The sequence below is a fragment of the Coregonus lavaretus genome, assembly GCF_964263955.1.
Source record: "Coregonus lavaretus genome assembly, chromosome: 40".
Lineage (NCBI taxonomy): Eukaryota > Metazoa > Chordata > Actinopteri > Salmoniformes > Salmonidae > Coregonus > Coregonus lavaretus.
This window is the reverse complement of record NC_140027.1, coordinates 12,079,276-12,102,727: the sequence shown is the minus strand read 5'-3', so window position 1 is coordinate 12,102,727 and position 23,452 is coordinate 12,079,276. Positions and strand designations below refer to the sequence as shown.

General features: G+C 42.0%; 1 protein-coding gene across 2 annotated transcripts in view; it reads right to left on the bottom strand.

Moving 5' to 3' along the window:
• Nucleotides 1-21,443, bottom strand: part of LOC311113755 (ribosome-binding protein 1-like) — a 51,459-nt gene extending 30,016 nt beyond the window's left edge. For both annotated transcript variants that reach the window (XM_084157059.1, XM_084157060.1), the window contains exons 1-7: nt 21,341-21,443; nt 14,201-14,893; nt 11,078-11,229; nt 8,306-8,428; nt 7,580-7,732; nt 7,065-7,183; nt 5,577-5,730 (exon numbers count right to left, since the gene is read on the bottom strand). In XM_084157059.1, the coding sequence (XP_084013185.1) occupies nt 5,577-5,730; nt 7,065-7,183; nt 7,580-7,732; nt 8,306-8,428; nt 11,078-11,229; nt 14,201-14,861 (1,362 nt within the window). In that variant the 5' untranslated portion in view covers nt 14,862-14,893; nt 21,341-21,443. The remainder of the gene's footprint in view (nt 1-5,576; nt 5,731-7,064; nt 7,184-7,579; nt 7,733-8,305; nt 8,429-11,077; nt 11,230-14,200; nt 14,894-21,340) is intronic.
• Between the last annotated feature and the right edge of the window lie 2,009 nt (nt 21,444-23,452).

Below are 23,452 nucleotides of genomic sequence, written 5' to 3'. Positions count from 1 at the left end.
GAAGACTTACAGAAAACGTTTGACCTGTGTCATTGCCAACAAAGGGTATATAACAAAGTATTGAGAAACTTTTGTTATTGACCAAATACTTATTTTCCACCATAATTTGCAAATAAATTCATTTAAAAAATCCTACAATGTGATTTTCTGGATTCTTTTTTCTCATTTTGTCTGTCATAGTTGACGTGTACCTATGATGAAAATTACAGGCCTCTCATCTTTTTAAGTGGGAGAACTTGCACAATTGGTGGCTGACTAAATAGTTTTTTCCCCAGGTCAGTCATTCCGGAGAATAAGAACTTTTAAAGTTTCTTCAAGTGCAGTGGCAAAAACCATCAAGCACTATGATGAAACTGGCACTCATGAGGATCGCCACAGGAAAGGAAGACCCAGAGTTACCTCTGCTGCAGAGGAGAAGTTCATTAGAGTTAACTGCACCTCAGATTGCAGCCCAAATAAATGCTTCAGAGTTCAAGTAACAGATACATCTCAACATCAGCTGTTCAGAGGAGACTTTGTGAATCTGGCCTTCATGGGTCAAATTGCTGCAAAAAAACACTACTAAAGGACACCAATAAGAAGAAGAGACTTGCTTGGGCCTAGAAACACAAGCAATGGACATTAGACCGGTGGAAATCTGTCCTTTGGTCTGATGAGTCCAAATTTGAGATTTTTGGTTCGAACCGCCGTGTCTTTGTGAGGTGAATGGATGACCTCTGCATGTGTGGATCCCACCGTGAAGCATGGAGGAGGTGGTGTGATGGTGCTTTGCTGGTGACACTGATTTATTTAGAATTCAAGGCACACTTAACCAGCATGGCTACCACAGCATTATTCTGCAGCGATACGCCATTCCATCTGGTTTGCGCTTAGTGGGACTATTATTTGTTTTTCAACAGGACAATGACCCAACACACCTCCAGGCTGTGTAAGGGCTATTTGACCAAGGAGGAGAGTGATGGAGTACTGCATCAGATGACCTGGCCTACAAAATCACCCGACCTCAACCCAATTGAGATGGTTTGGGATGAGTTGGACCGCAGAGTAAAGGAAAAGCAGCCAACAAATGCTCAACATATGTGGGAACTCCTTCAAGACTGTTGGAAAAGCATTCCTCATGAAGCTGGTTGAGAGAATGCCAAGAGTGTGCAAAGCTGTCAAGGCAAAAGGTGGCTACTTTGAAGAATCTAAAATATTTTGATTTGTTTAACACTTTTTGTGTTACTACATGATTCCATATGTGTTATTTCATAGTTTTGATGTCTTCACCATTATTCTACAATGTAGAAAATAGTCAAAATAAAGAAGAACCCTTGAATGAGTAGGTGTGTCCAAACTCGTACTGTAGGTGATAATACATCTCTAGGAACTACCTGTCTCATCCTGACTCCCGACACGTTCATTACTATGCGACAGCTGGAGATAAAATTTGAATATTGAAACAATGTTGCAGATGTCGGAGAGACAGACAGCAAGGTTTATTCAAATCTCTGCTGTTGAAAACTAAATGTTAGTCTAAAAGAATTGTGAGATAATGTCTAGATGCTTTTTATAGTGGAGATCAAGTATATAAATTGCCTGGCTGGGCTGATGAGACAGTGGATTGTGCAGTCAGATGGAACAGAGTAAATAGACATTTTAACGTTATAGATTTAGCCGGTGGTAACTTGTGGAATAGACACCGGCTAGAATGCGGTTTTAAACAATCAGCATTCAGGATTAGACCTACCCGTTGTATAATATGTCATAACAGCTGATATAACCTGTTATAATATGGTCATAACACTGGCATGACACATATTTAGACCTGTTGTGACATACAGTATATAGTGTTCTTTTATGGCTGGTTATGATACCTACATAAGAGTGTCACAACCCACAAAACCTACCACATAAGGCAAAACATTCCATTACACCATAGCCTACATGTCAACAGTATGTTTATGTTATATATAAAAATAAATAAATTCAATTATCATTGTAATTGGGCACACATTGATGTCAGACATGCACCTACCCCAATGCTCTGTTTCTGATGACTGGGATGAACACAGCAGCAGATTTCAGGAGCAGGACAAGACACTCTTTTTGACTGATGACTGACATAAGGGCATGTATGTGATAGGCCTATCTGGCTTATATGATTATGATGGTCATAGTGCTTCTTGACAGTGTCATAGCGTATGTTCTACAAGTTATTTAAAATATGATGAAAAAAACTAAAGAATTCATTACAACTACAAAGTATTTAACAAACTTTCAAATGAAAGGAAACTTCTTGGCAGAAACTTAGTTAGGTGTCATAACCAGCCCTAAAATAACGCAATATATGTCACAACAGGTGTAAATATATGGGTCATGACAGTGTTATGACATATGACATCTGGTAGACAGGCAAAGCGCTAGTATGCTCAACCTAAATGATACAGTTTGTTTACAGTATCCTAAAATTAACTAATAGTATGTAGTATATACTCATTAAGTATGTAGTATACAGTATGTTAGTATGGGTATTCGAACACAGCTCTGGACTTCCAGACGGGCCGCCCCTAGGTGGTAAGGGTAGGCAACAACACATCGGCCACGCTGATCCTCAACACTGGGGCCCCTCAGGGGTGCATGCTTAGTCCCCTCCAGTACTCGCTGTTCACCCACGACTGCGTGGCCAAACACAACTCCAACACTATCATTAAGTTTACTGACGACACAACAGTGGTAGGCCTGATCACCGACAATGATGAGACAGCCTATAGGGAGGAGGTCAGAGACCTGGCAGTGTGGGGCCAGGACAACAACCTCTCCCTCTATGTGAGCAAGACAAAGGATCTGATCGTGGATTACAGGAAAAGGCGGGCCGATCAGGCCCCCATTCTCATCGACGGGGCTGTAGTGGAGCGGGTCGAGAGTTTCAAGTTCCTTGTGTCCACATCACCAACAAACTATCATGGTCAAAATACACCAAGATAGTCGTGAAGAGGGCACGACAACACCTTTTCCCCCTCAGGAGACTGAAAAGATTTGGCATGGGTCCCCAGATCCTCAAAAAGTTATACAGCTGCACCATCGAGAGCATCCTTACCAGTTGCATCACCGCCTGGTATGGCAACTGCTCAGCATCTGACCGTAACGCGCTACAGAGGGTGGTGCGTACGGCCCAGTACATCACTGGGGCCAAGCTTCCTGCCATCCAGGACCTGTATACACCGCTGCTACCTGCTGTCAATTATCTATGTATAGTCACTTTACCCCTACCTACATGTACAAATTACCTCGACTAACCTGTACCCCCGCACATTGACTCGGTACCGGTACCCTCTTGTATATACAGTTGAAGTCGGAAGTTTACATACACTTAGGTTGGAGTCATTCAAACTCGTTTTTCAACCACTCCACAAATTCCTTGTTAACAAACGGTTAGGACATCTAGTAATTTTTCCAACAATTGTTTACAGACAGATTATTTCACATATAATTCACTATATTACAATTCCAGTGGGTCAGAAGTTTACAAATACTTCTGATAGGCTAATTGACATCATTTTAGTCAATTGGAGGTGTACCTGTGGATGTATTTCAAGGCCTACCTTCAAACTCAGTGCCTCGTTGCTTGACATCATGGGAAAATCTAAAGAAATCAGCCAAGACCTCAGAAAAATAATTGTAGACCTCCACAAGTCTGGTTCATCCGTGGGAGCAATTTCCAAATGCATGAAGGTACCACGTTCATCTGTACAAACAATAGTATGCAAGTATAAACACCATGGGACCACGCAGCAGTCATACCGCTCAGGAAGGAGACGCGTTCTTTCTCCTAGAGATGAACGTACTTTGGTGCGAAAAGTGCAAATCAATCCCAGAACAACAGCAAAGGACCTTGTAAAGATGCTGGAGGAAACAGGTACAAAAGTATCTATATCCACAGTAAAACGAGTCCTATGTCGACATAACCTGAAAGGCCGCTCAGCAAGGAAGAAGCCACTGCTCCAAAACCGCAATAAAAAAGCCAGACTGGTTTGCAACTGCACATGGGGACAAAGATCGTCCTCTGGTCTGATGAAACAAAAATAGAACTGTTTGGCCATAATGACCATCGTTATGTTTGGAGGAAAAAGGGGGTTGCTTGCAAGCCGAAGAACACCATCCCAACCGTGAAGCACGGGGGTGGCAGCATCATGCTGTGGGGGTGCTTTGCTGCAGGAGGGACTGGTGCACTTCACAAAATAGATGGCATCATGAGGAAGGAAAATTATGTGGATATATTGAAGCAACATCTCAAGACATCAGTCAGGAAGTTAAAGCTTGGTCGCAAATGGGTCTTCCAAATGGACAATGACCCCAAGCATACTTCCAAAATTGTGGCAAAATGGCTTAAGGACAACAAAGGCAAGGTATTGGAATGGCCATCACAAAGCCCTGACCTCAATCCTATAGAACATTTGTGGGCAGAGCTGAAAAAGCGTGTGCAAGCAAGGAGACCTACAAACCTGACTCAGTTACACCAGCTCTGTCAGGAGGAATGGGCCAAAATTCACCCAACTTATTGTGGGAAGCTTGTGGAAGGCTACCCGAAACGTTGGACCAAAGTTAAACAATTGAAAGGCAATGCTACCAAATACTACTTGAGTGTATGTAAACTTCTGACCCACTGGGAATGTGATGAAATAAATAAAAAGCTGAAAATCATTCTCTCTACTATTATTCTGACATTTCACATTCTTAAAATAAAGTGGTGATCCTAACTGACCTAAGACAAGGAATTTTTACTAGGATTAAATGTCAGGAATTGTGAAAAACTGAGTTTAAATGTATTTGGCTAAGGTGTGGATAAGAGCGTCTGCTAAATGACGTAAATGTAAAAATAAAAAATGTGTATGTAAACTTCCGACTTCAACTGTAGCCTCGTTATTGTTCTTTTATTGTGTAATTTTTTATTCATTTTTACTTTTTTAAATATTTTCTTAACTATTAATTGAACTGCATTGTTGGTTAAGGGCTTGTAAGTAAGCATTTCACGGTAAGGTCTACACCTGTTGTATTTGGCGCATGTGACAAAATTTGATTTGATTTGAAAATATATGAATAAAGTTAGTAAGGCACACTGTAGCAAAACACAACAGAATGGAAAACAAAAATATATGTTCTTATGCAACACATTTAGGTATTACCTCCATATTTCACTGAATTTACTCCCTACTGAACACGCCTCAGTTGTCCACATCTGTTCTAGATTAAAAACTGACTGACCTTAGTCCCAAATGAATTGACAGCCATGTTCTCATATAGGGCACTATTGGACTAGCAGTGCACTGGTGCAGTAGAACGGAATTGACTAAAGCCAAGGTGTTAATTCTGGGCCCAAATCATGATGCCGAGTTGTGACATTCTCAACTTGTTTTGCACTCTACAACGCATACTTCCCCACCCCCTTCCAACTAAATAAGATAAAACAGGAGGAATGCAAGGCCACACCTCTTGCTCCATTGTTGTCCTCCATTGTGGTTGGATCAAATGAAAAGGTTAGAGGTCACTTGGATGCCGTGGAGATTGGGGGGGCAACTTCACCCTACTCCGCTCACCTGAAACTGGGCAAGTTGCTCCTCTGCAGCTGCCACTTTGGCCTCCAGGACCTTCCTGTGCTCATCGTCAGCCTGCAGGGCTTCCGTCCTCTCGCCCAGGTCCCGGTTCAGACGAACACAGTCCTGCCTCAGCTTGGCCAGCTCCGCGTTCTGCCTGGAGGGGGAAAGAGAGCGGAGAGGGACTTGTCAGAAAGATTGCTTGACTTGATGAATTTGAGTAAATTTGAGTAGAGTGTGGCTAGGACAGTTTTGGATATGGAGTAGCTGTATAACTCAGTTACTGGTGTCCAAGAATGGACATAATTCAGGCTCTTTAGGCATGTATTATTTTTGCATTATGTTAATACTTAGTGATAATTGACAATAAAATGGAATGACATGATAAGCAAATAGTGATACATATTCAAAACGCTAGATAAATCATGGTCATTTTTGGAGTCGCTTTACCATGTCTGTACAAGCTAGAATGACTTATGTATCCATCCAGCCAGCCAATACACCCACTTGTACCTCATTACATTGTAAAACTAAAACTACCCCCCCCCCCCCCCCACAGGGCATACACAATGGGGGACAAAAAAGCCACAATAAAGCAGTTTGTGGAGAGACTCCGCTGATCTGACATTGGGAGTGTCTGCAATAAAATACTTGGCAACCATCTGAATGTGCCCTGGGGTTAGACTGATAAGGAGTCAGGTAATTCTGAAACATATCAATTTTCCTACACCAGGGGCAATGTATTGTAGGTCTGGATGCATCAACACAGCTTCAAGTGTAGATTTTCAAACACAATCTATGATTTACAACTCAAAGACAATTATATCTTAATGAGTTTATAACAACTGTCTTACCTCGAACTAAAAACGACAAACCTGCTACTTCATGTTTCAGTTGTATTAGGGAATTTAGTGCTAGAAAGTAACTCATTCCCACCCCTTGATGAGTTGAATCAGGTTTTTTAATGCTGGGCTAAAACAAACATGTGCACACCCTGGCAAACCCTGTTCTTGAAAGAAAATTATGGCCAAAGCTTGTAAGTAGAATATTTCTTAGAATTATTTTGATAAAAGCAGTCTTTAACAGTCTACTTGTGAGTGATGGACATATTGAATGTTTTATTCAAGTTGGATTACTCCTGAGGCTACAGCACCAAAAGACACATGGACATTTTCTCTCTCAATTCAGATTTCCTTGATTCCTCAAGTTCTGTCTCATTGCCTCATTCTCAAGACTAAGAAGAATGTGGCGGGGAGAGAGTTGAAGAATCAAGTAAAGTCGAATTGAGAAAAGGGCAGTTTAAGAGTAGACCACACCTGGGCTGTGTTCATTAGGGCACACCGTAGCAGAACGTTTCAACAAAAGAAAATGAATATTTCTTATTGGGAAAAGTCCAGGTAGTTCCACCCCATTTCACTCCATTTTTTTCCACTGAACAAGACTCAGATTTCCCCATAGAATAGGAGTTGTATTGTTGATTTCCCCATCTACCTGCTCTCGGCCTGGCTGGTGGCCTGGTTGAGGGCGTCTCTCAGGATGGAGTTCTCCTGCTGCAAGCGGGCCAGCTGAGCGACTGGACCATTGTCCAGCTGCTCCTGCAGGCTCGCTATCTGTATGGGGGTGTTAGCAAAAACAAATATTTCCATAAATGTTTGTGCAGACAGTTAACAGCTGATGTTTCTCGTCTTGTCTGTCTTGTACTTTTACAAACAAGTCGAACACGTTGTTACCTGCATATTATATTATTACCTAGGGGTCACAATATGTTATTACTGTCAAATTCAGAGGCTGCTGTCAAAGTGGTGGAAGCAGCAGCTCCACATTCAGTCAGGCACAGGATCATTGTGGAACGTTCAGATGGAAACATGTGTAGAACAGACATGTCTCTGATGTGGAGTCAGGACTCAAGTCAGCTCTATTCATGGCATTTATGTCTGGACTGTTCAGTACGTTAAATCACCCCTCCTGAACACGACCCTGGCGTTTATGGGGTCGTGAACTCTGACCTTGAGGTTGAGCTGCTGGGTCTTAGCCACGTGGTCCTGGTAGGAGGCCTGCATGCGAGCCTGCAGGGCAGTTATCTCCTGAGTGTGAGCATTCAGCTCTGAGCTCAGACGGGTCTCGACCGTCGCCATCTTGGATTTCTCTGCGCTCAGCTCCTGTGTGGGCATCGGGGATCGTTAGTGACATCAGCGAAAAACACTTGGTTAAAGTCAGTGTTCCCCCAATCCTGCTCCTTGGGTGCACATTTTTGTTCTACCCCTTTTTTTGGTTTGTTAATCTGTTTCTCTTCCTGAGTGTTCCAACAGGCACAGTGTGAGCCAGTGGCATAAATACCGCAGGGAGATATTTACAGTAAGCACCAGCTACCAAATCCTGGCCTACTGCACTGAGGCCAAGACCTGTTTAAGATGCTACCTAGCCCAGCACTAACACAATTAATTCAATTCATCAACTTATCATCATGCGTTTCATTAGTCGAATGAGGTGTATTATGGCATTGTTTCTACCCTGTGCCTGGAAGTCAGTAGGATGTCGGTTTACCCAATTATCTCTCCTTCCTCTCAAAGTGTGCACTTGTTCACTTTTTCACTGATTTTAAAGGACATTACTGGTATAAGAAATAAGGTGGAAATACCCACTAGCCCATCCCTCCACCAATCCAATGCTTTTAGATGTGTGTACACTTAAGGAAAAATAAGATACTATTGGGACGGACCCATGGTCTTTACCTTGGTGAGCTCCCTCAGTCGATTCTTGGCGGCGGTGGCATCTTCCTGCTCGGTAGACAGCTGCTTCTCCTTCTCCTCTAGCTGTTTCTTCAGGGCAGCTATGGGATCCCCCTTCTGAGAGGCCTAACCATCAGATATGACACAAGTTGACCACCACTGATCGGCTACAGTTGATGTTAAATGAAATGTTGGGGGAAAAAGGCAACCTCAGCTCCATCATTCATTGAATCAGATGGCTCATTCATCACAAAACCGACTGCTTTGCCAACTACTTTAATGATTTTTTAATTGCCAAGATTAGCAAATTTAGGCATGACATGCCAGCAACAAATGCTGACACTACTACACATCCAAGTATATCTGACCAAATTAGGAAAGACAAGCATTGTAATTTTGAATTCCGTAAAGTGAGTGTGGAAGAGGTGAAAAAATTATTGTTGTCTATCAACAATGACAAGCCACCGTGGTCTGACAACTTGGATGGAAAATTACTGAGGATAATAGCATATTGCAACTTCTATTTGCCATATTTTCAATTTAAGTCTACTAGAAAGTGCGTGCCCCCAGGCCTGGAGGGAAGCAATTGTAATTCTACTACCTAAGAATAGTCAACCCCCCTTTACTGGCTCAAATAGCCGACCAATCAGCCTGTTACCAACCCTTAGTAAACTTTTGGAAAAAATTGTGTTTGACAAGATACAATGCTATTTTACAGTAAACAAATTGACAACAGACTTTCAGCACACTTATAGGGAAGGACATTCAACAAGCACAGCACTTACATTTCTCTCAGCCAATCAGTCATTTGTGTATGATAAAAATATCGTGGGGGCTGTTCTGTTAGACTTCAGTGCGGCTTTTGACATTATCGATCATAGTCTGCTGCTGGAAAAACGTATGTGTTATGGCTTTACACCCCCTGCTATATTGTGGATAAAGAGTTAACTGTCTAACATAACATAGGGGGTGTTCTTTAATGGAAGCCTCTCCAACAATCCAGGTAGAATCAGGAATTCCCCAGGGCAGCTGTCTAGGCCCCTTACTTTTTTCAATCTTTACTAACGACATGCCACTGGCTTTGAGTAAAGCGAGTGTGTCTATGTATGTGGATGACTCAACAATATACACGTCAGCTACTACAGCGACTAAATTGACTGCAACACTTAACAAAGAGCTGCAGTTAGTTTCAGAGTGGGTGGCAATGAATAAGTTAGTCCTAAATATTTATACAACTAAAAGCATTGTATTTGGGACAAATCATTCACTAAACCTCAACTAAATCTTGTAATAAATAATGTGGAAATTGAGCAAGTTGAGGTGACTAAACTGCTTGGAGTAACCATGGATTGTAAACTGTCATGGTCAAAACATATTGATACAACAGTAGCTAAGATGGGGAGAAGTCTGTCCATAATAAAGCGCTGCTCTACCTTCTTAACAGCATTATCAACAAGGCAGGTCCTACAAGCCCTAGTTTTGTCGCACCTGGACTACTGTTCAGTCGTGTGGTCAGGTGCCACAAAAAGGGACTTTGGAAAATTGCAATTGGCTCAGAACAGGGCAGCATGGCTGGCCCTTGGATCTACACAGAGAGCTAACATTAATAATATGCATGTCAATCTCTCCTGGCTTAAAGTGGAGGAGAGATTGACTTCATCACTACTTGTATTTATGAGAGGTATTGACATGTTGGGTGCACTGAGCTGTCTGAGCTACTGGCGCACAGCTCAGTCACCCATGCATACCCCACAAGACATGCCACAAGAGGTCTCTTCACAGTCCCCAAGTCCAGAAAAGACTATGGGAGGCGCTCAGTACTACATAGAGCCATGACTACATGGAACTCTATTCCACATCAAGTAACTGATGCAAGCAGTAAAATTAGATTTTAAAAAACAAATAAAAATACACCTTATGGAACAGCGGGGACTGTGAAGCAACACACATATAGGCACAGACACATGCATACACACACGATAACATACGCACTATACACACACACGTACACATGGATTTTGTATTGTAGATATGTGGTAGTGGTGGAGTAGGGGCCTGAGGGCACATAGTGTGTTGTGAAACTTGTGACTGTATTGTAATGTTTTTAAAATGGTATAACTGCCTTAATTTTGCTGGACCCCAGGAAGAGTAGCTAATGGTGATCCATAATAAATACAAATACAAAATGTTAAGATATGCCAGAGAATGTCTGCATCCCAAATGGCACCCTATTTCCTATAGAGTGCACTACTTTTGACCAGGTTCAATAGGGCTCTGGTCAAAAGTAGTGCACTATATAGGGAATAGGGTGCCATTTGGTATACAGTCAATATAACCTCTCAGTTGGGAAATATCGGAACAAAGGTGCTTCCAAAACTACTAGGATGATTCATATTTAGGGGTGTAAAAATTACAATATTAAAATAATTTGTTTACAAGTGTTAAAGGGAAAAAAACCTACAGTATAGTTTATTACTTGAAATGTTGCTATGCTTAATTAATTCAAAGACTTCTGCAATTTAGAAGTGTGTGTATGTACGTAATGACTACACATAATGACTGTTTGACTCAGACAAAAGATATTCCATCATGCACAATCATGTCTGGTACATTTTAACCGTAACCAAGGTTTCTCAATCTTGTCTCAGAAAACGCCTGCTCCTTTCTATTTATGTCTATGCCTGCATTTCTACTAAAGGGAATGCAGAGGTGGCTGGGCCACAGACCACTGTCTGTAATGCTTGCAGTCAGTCTGTCTGGAGGGTAATACTGTACCAGTTGCCAGGAGTCGAGGCCAGCCTTGTCACTGAGCACTTCGATGAGCCTCTGGGTCTCTCTCTCGCTGAACGTCATGCTGCTCACGGTGGACAAGAGAGTCTTGTATGGCAGGAGGAGGGGAGCATCCGCAGAGTCAACAGCAGCAACCACTACAAGGAGAGAGTGTGAGTGAGGATGATAAGTGTGCCAGGGAGTTACCCATGTCAGGGGTTACAGGATGGATGACTCGTTTATATTTTTTATGATGTACTACTTGTCTATCATTTGGATTACTTACTAAACTCAGCAAAAAAAGAAACGTCCCTTTTCAGGACCCTGTCTTTCAAAGATAACTCGTAAAAATCCAAATAACTTCACAGATCTTCATTGTAAAGGGTTTAAACACTGTTTCCCATGCTTGTTCAATGAACCATAAAAAATTAATGAACATGCACCTGTGGAACAGTCGTTAAGACACTAACAGCTTACAGACGGTAGGCAATTAAGGTCACAGTTATGAAAACTTAGGACACTAAAGAGGCCTTTCTACTGACTCTGAAAAACACCAAAAGAAAGATGCCCAGGGTCCCTGCTCATCTGCGTGAACGTGCCTTAGGCATGCTGCAAGGAGGCATGAGGACTGCAGATGTGGCCAGGGCAATAAATTGCAATGTCCGTACTGTGAGATACCTAAGACAGTGCTACAGGGAGACAGGACGGACAGCTGATTGTCCTCACAGTGGCAGAACACGTGTAACAACACCTGTACAGGATCGGTACATCCGATCATTACACCTGCGAGACAGGTACAGGATGGCAACAACAACTGCCCGAGTTACACCAGGAACGCACAATCCCTCCATCAGTGCTCAGACTGTCCGCAATAGGCTGAAAGAGGCTGGACTGAGGGCTTGTAGGCCTGTTGTAAGGCAGGTCCTCACCAAACATCACCGGCAACAACGTCGCCTATTGGCACAAACCCACCGTCGCTAGACCAGACAGGACTGGCAAAAGGTGCTCTTCACTGACGAGTTGCGGTTCTCTCACCAGGGGTGATGGACGGATTCCCGTTTATCGTTGAAGGAATGAGCGTTACACAGAGGCCTGTACTCTGGCGCGGGATCGATTTGGAGGTGGAGGGTCCTTCATGGTCTGGGGCGGTGTGTCACAGCGTCATCGGACTGAGCTTGTTGTCATTGCAGGCAATCTCAACGCTGTGTGTTACAGGGAAGACATCCTCCTCCCTCATGTGGTACCCTTCCTGCAGACTCATCCTGACATGACCCTCCAGCATGACAATGCCACCAGCCATACTGCTCGTTCTGTGCATGATTTCCTGCAAGACAGGAATATCAGTGTTCTGCCATGGCCAGCGAAGAGCCCGGATCTCAATCCGATTGAGCACGTCTGGGACCTGTTGGATTGGCGGGTGAAGGCTAGGGCCATTCCCCACAGAAATGTCTGGGTACTTGCAGGTGCCTTGGTGGAAGAGTGGGGTAACATCTCACAGCAAGAACTGGCAAATCTGGTGCAGTCCATGAGGAGGAGATGCACTGCTTAATACAGCTGGTGGCCACACCAGATATTGACTGTTACTTTTGATTTTGACACCCCCTTTGTTCAGGGACACATTATTCCATTTCTGTTAGTCACGTCTGTGGAACTTGTTGAGTTTGTCTCAGTTGTTGAATCTTATGTTCATACAAATATTTACACATGTTAAGTTTAATGAAAATAAACGCAGTTGACAGTGAGAGGACGTTTCTTTTTTTTGCTGAGTTTAGTTTACAAGTTGAATAATAAATGTACTTTTCTATAACTTGGATGGTTTACTATTTTATTACTTGGATGAATGACCAGGTTATCTTAGATTAATTACTTGTATGACTTACTGTAGCCTAGTATTAAACAAAAAATAAGTTGGGGATGTTTAGAAAGGGGAAAGTCTTAGGAGAATGAGGGGCCATGTGATCTTTAATTCTATACTGAACAAAAATATAAAAATGCAACATGCAACAATTTCTACAATTTTGCAGAGTAACAGTTCATAAGGAAATCAGTCAATTGAAATAAATTCATTAGGCCCTAATCTTTGGATTTCACATGACTGGGCAGGGGCGCACCCACTTGTGAGCCAGGCCGACCCACTGGGGAGCCAGGCCCAGCCTCCTCAGATGATCATGCATGTGAAGAAGCCGGATGTGGAGGGCTGAAATTGCACGCTCCCTCAAAACTTGAGACATCCGTGGCATTGTGTTGTGTGACAAAACTGCACATTTTAGAGTGCCTTTTATTGTCCACAATACAAGGTGCACCTGTGTAATGATAAGGCTGTTTAATCAGTTTCTTGATATGGATTATCTTGACAAAGGATAAAATGCTCACTATCAGGGATGTAAACACATTTGTGCACAAAATTTGAAAGAGATAAGCTTTTTGTGCATTTGGAACATTTCTGGGATATTTTATTTCAGCTCATGAAACATGGGACCAACACTTTACATGTTGCGTTTATATTTTTTGTTCAGTGTAGATGACGTCGGGTCTAATCCACAACCAGGACCCATTGCTTCAATTGGCCTTTCATCATAATACCAACGCTTCACTAGAGAGAGACTGAGCTAACAACTTCCTATAGGAATGCAGCTGTTGATAGCAGGGTTGGGGTCAATTTCGAATAGAAATGTCTGAATTTCTAATTCAATAATTGAAAATAGGGCATTCAATGACTTCTTGATAAACATAAAAGGAGAAACTATTTATGTTAAACGTTTTTCCATTCCTCAATTGTATTTTCAATTAACTTCCTGAATTGACTTACCTGAATTCAGCAAGTAGCCTAGTGGTAAAGAGCGTTGGGCTAGTAACTGAAAGGTCGCTGATTCAAATCAAATCCAAGCCAACTAGGTGAAAAATCTGTCGATGTGCCCTGAAGCAAGACATTTAACCCTAATGGCTCTTGTAAGTTACTCTGGATAAGAGCGTTTGCTAAATGACTGAAATAAAAAAAAATACAAATGTAATTCAAATTGACCCCAATCCTGGTTTATAGAGTACATGAATTGCAATAGTTTTACATTACGAGTTATCATATAATTAAAACAGTAACAACTTCATCAAAGCAAATTATTTACTATCAACCTGGCTCAGCCTTTGCCTTGGATTTTTTCTTCTTAGCAGGTGCTTCAGCCTTGAGCTCCTCTGCCTTGGCAACGGGTGTGGCGGGAGTGTCACTGGACACAGGAGCAGGCGCGGCAGTCACCGGGGCAACCTCAACCGCCACAGGTGGCACGACCATGACGGGCACTTCCTTGGCGATGGTCTCCGGGACGACGGCAGGCTTGGCAGGGGCCGGCGCCACCTTGGCCACTTTCTTCTTCTTCTTCGGGGAGGGGGCGGCGGCCTCCATGGCCACTGGGGCAGGGGCAGCACAGGCGACCATGACAGGCTCCGGGGCAGCAACGATGGGCTCGGGTTCAGGCTCAGGGGCGGCGAGAGGCTCAGGTTCGTGTTCGGGCTCGCTAGCGGACTCTGCGACCGGTTCTGGGAGATTCCCGTTAGGCCGCTCTTCTTTCTTCTTGGCTTTGCTCTTATTCTCCAACGCTTTCTGCTTCTTCTTATTCTTCAGAGAGAGCTGGATCTGGGCAGACTTGCCCAGCTCGCGGCGGTGCTTGGCCAGGGCCTCCTCGTACGACGTCTCCTTCATGGAGAGTGTGGAAACCAGAGCAATGCCGATGGCGGAGATCACCATGAATACACCAAAGACCATGAAGCCGAGGGTTTGGGGGTCGTAAACGTCCATGTCTTTATTTCAATCTTGTCCCTCCGCAAAGCCTAGCACAAAAAAAGCAGAGGTCACGATTAGCTAGGTGTCAAAGGATGCGATCCATAATCAAAGGTCACAACATAATGTTTAGCAAATAGGTTCAATACCGGCCACTTCACGATTTAGTTTTGTCCCCCTCTCAATATATTTATCAATTACCAGAGTGACATTTCACAAAGAAGGATCAATGAGTTAGCCAGCTAACTTTGGTAAAACCGCTAAAATAGCATTCCTATATTTATGGTTTATCATGAATGCTGATGTTGAATACAGAATTTTGATCTATGCCATTACAATGTGTCTTTGAGATTTAAATTAAGAAAACGTTTCAGGTTTCAGAATATTTAGAAAAGTTACACTAGCAAAAATAAGTTGTTGGAAGCTAAATGTAAAACTTCCAAAAATGTGTTCGCCCATGTGTAGTAATGTTTAAAAGCATAAATTTAGAAAAATATGTTGGCTGGCTCACTGATCTAATATATATATATATATATATATATATATATACACACACACACACACAGTGGGGAGAACAAGTATTTGATACACTGCCGATTTTGCAGGTTTTCCTACTTACAAAGCATGTAGAGGTCTGTAATTTTTATCATAGGTACACTTCAACTGTGAGAGACGGAATCTAAAAATCCAGAAAATCACATTGTATGATTTTTAAGTAATTAATTTGCATTTTATTGCATGACATAAGTATTTGATACATCAGAAAAGCAGAACTTAATATTTGGTACAGAAACCTTTGTTTGCAATTACAGAGATCATGTAAGTTTCCTGTAGGTCTTGACCAGGTTTGCACACACTGCAGCAGGGATTTTGGCCCACTCCTCCATACAGACCTTCTCCAGATCCTTCAGGTTTCGGGGCTGTCGCTGGGCAATACGGACTTTCAGCTTCCTCCAAAAATGTTCTATTGGGTTCAGGTCTGGAGACTGGCTAGGCCACTCCAGGACCTTGAGATGCTTCTTACGGAGCCACTCCTTAGTTGCCCTGGCTGTGTGTTTCGGGTCGTTGTCATGCTGGAAGACCCAGCCACGACCCATCTTTAATGCTCTTACTGAGGGAAGGAGGTTGTTGGCCAAGATCTTGCGATACATGGCCCCATCCATCCTCCCCTCAATACGGTGCAGTCGTCCTGTCCCCTTTGCAGAAAAGCATCCCCAAAGAATGATGTTTCCACCGCCATGCTTCACGGTTGGGATGGTGTTCTTGGGGTTGTACTCATCCTTCTTCTTCCTCCAAACACAGCGAGTGGAGTTTAGACCAAAAAGCTCTATTTCTGTCTCATCAGACCACATGACCTTCTCCCATTCCTCCTCTGGATCATCCAGATGGTCATTGGCAAACTTCAGATGGGCCTGGACATGCGCTGGCTTGAGCAGGGAGACCTTGCGTGCGCTGCAGGATTTTAATCCATGACGGCGTAGTGCGTTTCTAATGGTTTTCTTTGAGACTGTGGTCCCAGCTCTCTTCAGGTCATTGACCAGGTCCTGCCGTGTAGTTCTGGGCTGATCCCTCACCTTCCTCATGATCATTGATGCCCCACGAGGTGAGATCTTGCATGGAGTCCCAGACCGAGGTTGATTGACCGTCATCTTGAACTTCTTCCATTTTCTAATAATTGCGCCAACAGTTGTTGCCTTCCCACCAAGCTGCTTGCCTATTGTCCTGTAGCCCATCCTAGCCTTGTGCAGGTCTACAATTTTATCCCTGATGTCCTTACACAGCTCTCTGGTCTTGGCCATTGTGGAGAGGTTGGAGTCTGTTTGATTGAGTGTGTGGACAGGTGTCTTTTATACAGGTAACGAGTTCAAACAGGTGCAGTTAATACAGGTAATGAGTGGAGAACAGGAGGGCTTCTTAAAGAAAAACTAACAGGTCTGTGAGAGCCGGAATTCTTACTGGTTGGTAGGTGATCAAGTACTTATGTCATGCAATAAAATGAAAATGAATTACTTAAAAATCATACGATGTGATTTTCTGGATTTTTGTTTTAGATTGTCTCTCACAGTTGAAGTGTACCTATGATAAAAATTACAGACCACTACATGCTTTGTAAGTAGGAAAACCTGCAAAATTGGCAGTGTATCAAATATTTGTTCTCCCCACTGTAATATATATATATATATATATATATATATATATATATATATATATATATATATATATATATATATATATAAAATGATCAGTCAAATAGGAAAATCACAAGCAGAGGTAGAGATGGCACGCATGAGTGTCTCGCAGAACTTGAGAAGTTCATACAAGTTGGCTACCCGCGGTGCAGGAGATGACTGACACACACGAAAAGGCACTAATCACAATAGACATACATTTTTACAGATTCTGTAAACTGTTGTGTACTATTCAAAATTAAGTAATTGATTATCAACCTAACGGTCATCTATCTATCCATTGATTAATTTATTGGGATTTTATAGCAGTAACCAGATTCTTATAGTTTAGGGCTTTCTTGCTTGTTTTAGCGGCCTTTGAGGAAAGGTGGACCAAATTCACTTCATGGTAAAGGTGGAACAAATTTTGCTGGGTAAAAACAACAATCCCTCCATAGGCATACTACCAGCTCCTGAACTTCCAGTAGGGGTAAAGAAAAACAGCTTCACAGGCCGTAATTTCTCCCCTGTACAAAGAAAAGCTCTTCTCACAGAGGACAGAGAGTTCAGCCTGCAACTTTCCGCTCACAAGAGAACTCATGTTACGCAACACCCTCGAGAGACACATACACCCCCCCATCCCATTTACGTTCACATACAAAAATGGCACTTTGTCTCCAGTTTCCAGAGGACACACCTGTACACAGTTGCACTAAACACAATGAAAATTCCCTATGAGTTACTGCGACCAGGAACCATTCCGGAGAACGACTCCTTCGAGAGTGGGCTTTCAACTACTCATACTCCTCAGAGGCAATGCTGACTCTATACAGTAGATAAGGTCTGAGTACCAAATGGTCCCATATTCCTTATGTAGTGCTCTATTGTTTACCAGGACCCTCTCTTCAAAAGTAGTGCACTACATTTTAGATTTTACATTTTAGTCATTTAGCAGACGCTCTTATCCAGAGTGACTTACAGGAGCAATTAGGATTAAGTGCCTTGCTCAAGGGTTTTTTCACCTAGTCGGCTCAGGGATTAGAACCAGCGACCTTTCGGTTACTGGCACAACGCTCTTAACCACTAAGCTACCTGCCGCCCCACTAAGCTACCTGCCGCCCCACTAAGCTACCTGCCGCCCCATAGGGAATAGGGTGCCATTTGGGACATAAACAAGGCCTCAGGTGAAGAAAAAATGCTGACTCTAAAGGAGTGAAAACACACCCACTTCCATGCTTTCTCCCTCTCTTCAATAGTCAAAATCAAATATTCATAATAGATCAGAAAGCAATAGTAGCAATCTTATGGAACACAAACATTTGGGTATCCATTCTGAAACTGATACTTTGGGATAAAATGCTTTAGTGTTGGATTTAAATTACTTGACAAGGTGATTCGGAGTCATTCGTTCAAACTGAAATAAACTCCTAAAGGAGCAAACTGTTGTTTTACATCCACATTAGCCTATAGATAAATAGGGTCACTGATCAATCTATCAGTTTTGCAATAGCCAACAACTATTCATTCCAATGATGCTTTAAAACAAAACAAAAACGAAATACACGGGTATGATTATTATGTAGCCCATATTGAGATAAAATTTCAACAAAAAAATGGAGTAAATAAAAGTATCCAAAGCCTTCACATCATTCTCTAGCTACAGATTGTTAAACCAGATAATGCGCTTTAACCAAAGATTTTTGGTATCCATTACTAATAGTTACAGGTTAGGTACTGTTCGGTGTAGCACAATCTGTAGTTAATCACTCTAAATGTAAAAACGTCCGATGTATCAAAATACACTACCGACATTTACCCTAACTGTACACTACCGGTCAAAAGTTTTAGAACACCTACTCATTCAAGGGTTTTTCTTTATTTTACTATTTTCTACATTATAGGATAATAGTGAAGACATCAAAACTATGAAATAACACATATGGAATCATATAGTAACCAAAAATATTTGAGATTCTTCAAACAGCCACCCTTTGCCTTGATGACAGCTTTGCCCACTCTTGGCATTCTCTCAACCAGCTTCAACTGGAATGCTTTTCCAACAGTCTTGAAGGAGTTCCCACATATGCTGAGCACTTGTTGGCTGCTTTTCCTTCACTCTGCGGTCCGACTCAACCCAAACCATCTCAGTTTGAGGTCCGGGGATTGTGGAGGCCAGGTTATCTGATGCAGCACGCCATCACTCTCCTTCTTGGTAAAATAGCCCTTACACAGCCTGGAGGTGTGTTGGGTCATTGTCCTGTTGAAAAGTAAATGATAGTCCCACTAAGCCCAAACCAGATGGGATGGCATTTTGCTGCAGAATGCTGCGGTAGCCATGCTAGTTAAGTGTGCCTTGAATTCTAAATAAAACACAGACAGTGTCACCAGCAAAGTACCCCCACACCATAACACCTCCTCCTCCATGCTTTACGGTGGGAACTACACTTGCAGAGATCATCCGTTCACCCACACCGCGTCTCACAAAGACATAGCGGTTGGAACCAAAAATCTCCAATTTGGACTCCAGACCAAAGGACACATTTCCACCGGACTAATGTCCATTGCTCATGTTTCTTGGCCCAAGCAGGTCTCTTCTTCTTATTGGTGTCCTTTAGTAGTGGTTTCTTTGCAGCAATTCGACCATAAAGGCATGATTCACACAGTCTCCTCTGAACAGTTGATGTTGAGATGTGTCTGTTGCTAGAACTCTATGAAGCATTTAATTGAGCTGTAATTTCTGAGGCTGGTAACTCTATACTCTACAGCAGAGGTAACTCTGGGTCTTCCATTCCTGTGGCGGTCCTCATGAGAGCCAGTTTCATCATAGCGCTTTTTGTTTTTTTGCGACTGTACTTGAAGAAACGCTCAAAGTTCTTGAAATGTTCCATATTGACTGACCTTCATGGACTGTCGTTTCTCTTTGCTTATTTGAGCTGTTGTTGCCTTAATAAATATATAATGTATAACCCCCTTACCTTGTCACAACACAACTGATTGTCTCAAATGCATTAAGAAGAAAATAAATTCCACAAATTAACCTTTAAGAAGGCACACCTGTTAATTGAAATGCATTCCAGGTGACTACCTCATGAAGCTGGTTGAGAGAATGCCAAGAGTGTGCAAAGCTGTCATCAAGGCAATGGGTGGCTATTTGAAGAATCTCACATATAAAATATATTTTGATTTGTTTAACACTTTTTTGGTTACTACATGATTCCATATGTGTTATTTCATAGTTTTGATGTCTTCACTATTATTCTACAATGTAGAAAATAGTAAAAATAAAGAAAAACTCTTGAATGAGTAGGTGTTCTAAAACTTTTGACCGGTAGTGTAGATAATTCTGAATTCTAGAGAGTGTAGAAGGGGCTGGTGTCTTTACAAATAATTAACCCCTTGTGATGTACCCCTCTTATTATGTAACAAGAAGAGTACAGTTGCCTTAAAGTTTCTACCTATAGCCTACATAACCACTTGCCAGTTTCACAAAGTTTATTGGCATCATACAACAACTTTACAATACCTCAAATACGCTACCCATTACAATTAAACAATGAAAAAGCATTGTAGAGAATATTGCGAATAGGTTGATGCGGCGTTAAACGTTTCACAACAGGCAGGCCTACAACCGCCTACTTTATATACTGGTCCTTATTCTCATTCTGTAGTGTTTTAATTTTAAAACATCTAGCGTCTCCTCCACACGAAATACATTTAACTGGGCAATTTGTTTTCGTTTCTTCTACCTAAGAAAACTTAACTCCAGTATCCTTAGCTACGTGTCCTCCAGAGACGGCCTACAACCATCATTAGCGCCCGTTGATTGATCACTCATTCACCGCAGCATCAAGATTTGTTCGACGTTGAGCCCTTTAATTAACTCAAGAATATGAGCGAGGAGATAAGGCTATCCCGATACCATCGATTCAGCCACACTGCCAAACTTAGGAAATTTGAAACGTCACTTGGTTTGACTATATAATATTTAAAAAATATATACGTCTGGATCTACAGATGCAGTTCATTAGAATAGGGCACCAAAAGGGAATAAAAGGGAATCTTAGGCTACCCCAAACATTAATCGAGACTGTTTATTCATTCAAACCGAAAAGATCAAGCAACATTATATCATGAAAAGTAACGATAGTTCCGAAGTCAAAGTTTCAAGAATACATTTTTTTCTTAATGTGGAAAAAAAATATATTACATTTGTCTATTCGTAGGAGGCTGAGTAACAACGATACAGCTGTTCCTTACACTACGCTCAGTTAAGACCATTTCCTATTCTTTTTTTATGATTCACAAATTGTTTTATAAAGAATCTCTTACCCCGACCACCAATGTTCACTCTTTCAGAATAGCTGCTGTGTGGAGTCGTGGCACTTTCTCTGAGCTGGCAAAAAGCCACCCCGTTGCCCAAAAAACTAATTTCAAAGAGCGATTTCATTGGGTAGAGGGAGATCAGTCAAAGGCATTTAAACTAACCACGTCAGTTTTAGGGTTTCAACTAGTTACCACAGCCACAAAGTCAATATATCGTAATAAATCTCGAAAACAACATTTACTTAATTTAAGATTAGATTTTAAGAAGATAAATAGTAGAAAAGGCGGGGTTTATGACTTTGTGGCTGTGGTAACGAGTGAAGACCAAATTTTAGGCTGCAGGAGACAGAGGAGGCGTGACTGTCCCATAAAGCCCGACTACTGGGATTTGTAGTCTCAAATCTAGGTCTCCATATCTATTTCTGTTGTACTGTTCCAGCAATATCTATTATCTCTCTCGCTCTCTCCCACACACGCACGCACGCACACACACACACACACACACACACACACACACACACACACACTTCACTCTGTTCCCTCCCATTTAAGTAAACCTGAATTCCCAAGTACTATGCATATCCACATAGCACACATGCAAAGACACCTGTAACAAAATACACATTGCAACACACACACACCTCACCTACACCCAATTGCAGACACACAGCTTCTAAGCACAGCACACATCCTTGACGTGTTTACTCCCAATTCTAAGGCAAACAGTTAGGCAAGCAGGCCAAGTACAACCGGGAAACACTTGGCACCAGTTAATCATTATCATCCAAACACAACATGGAGTACAGGCATTGGACCTTTCTTGCAGGGAAGAAAGTAGAGGTGTATTAAGAACAAAATAAGGCAACGCTTTACTTTAATAGACTATCTACAGACATACAGTACCAGTCAAAAGTTTGGACACCTACTCATTCAAGGGTTTTTCTTTATTTTTACTATTTTCTACAATGTAGAATAATAGTGAATACATCAAAGCTATGAAATAACACATATAGAATCATGTAACCAAAAAAGTGTTAAACAAATCAAAATATATTTTATATTTGAGATTCTTCAATGTAGCCATCCTTTGCCTTGATGACAGCTTTGCACACTCTTGGCATTCTCTTAACCAACTTCACATGCCATCACACCACCACCACCATGCTTGACCTTTGGTATGATGTTCTTACTGTGGAATGCAGAGTTTGGTTTTCGCCAGGCATTACTGGAACCATGTCGTCCAAAAAGTTATACTTTTGAATCATCTGTCCCGAGAACGTTCTTCCAAGAGTCTTGATGATCATCCAGGTGCTTTTTGGCAAACTTGAATCAACTCTTTGGACGAGATGGGTCCCATTATGCCTGGCAAAAACCAAACACTGCATTCCACAGTAAGAACATCATACCAAAGGTCAAGCATGGTGGTGGTGGTGTGATGGTTTGGGGATGCTTTGCTGCCTCAGGACCTGGACGACTTGCCTTAATAGAAGGAACCATGAATTCTGCCCTGTATCAGAGAATTCTACAGGAGAATGTCAGACCATCCGTCTGTGAGCTGAAGCTGAAGCGCAGCTGGGTCATGCAGCAAGACAATGATCCAAAACACACAATCAAGTCTACATGAAAATGGCTAAAAAGCAACAAATTGGAAGTTTTGGAATGGTCTAGTCAAAGTCCAGACCTAATCCCAATTGAGATGTTGTGGCAGGACTTGAAACAAGCAGTTCATGCTTGAAAACCCACACGTCACTGAGTTAAAGCAGTTCTGCATGGAAGAGTGGGCCAAAATTCCTCCACAGTGACGTGAGAGACTGATCAACAACTACAGGAAGCATTTGGTTGGAGTCATTGCAGCTAAAGGTGGCACAACCAGTTATTGAGTGTAAGGGGGCAATTACTTTTTCACACAGGGGAATTGGGTGTTGCATAACTTTGATATGAAATAAATATGTAATTGTTGTGTCATTTGTTCCCTTTATCTAATATTAGGTTTTGGTTGAAGATCTGATAACATTCAATATCACAAATATGCAAAAGTAGAGAAAATTTGAAAGGGGGCAAATACTTTTTCACAGCACTGTATATCACAGGGTTAAAGTTTACACCCAAGAATGGCAG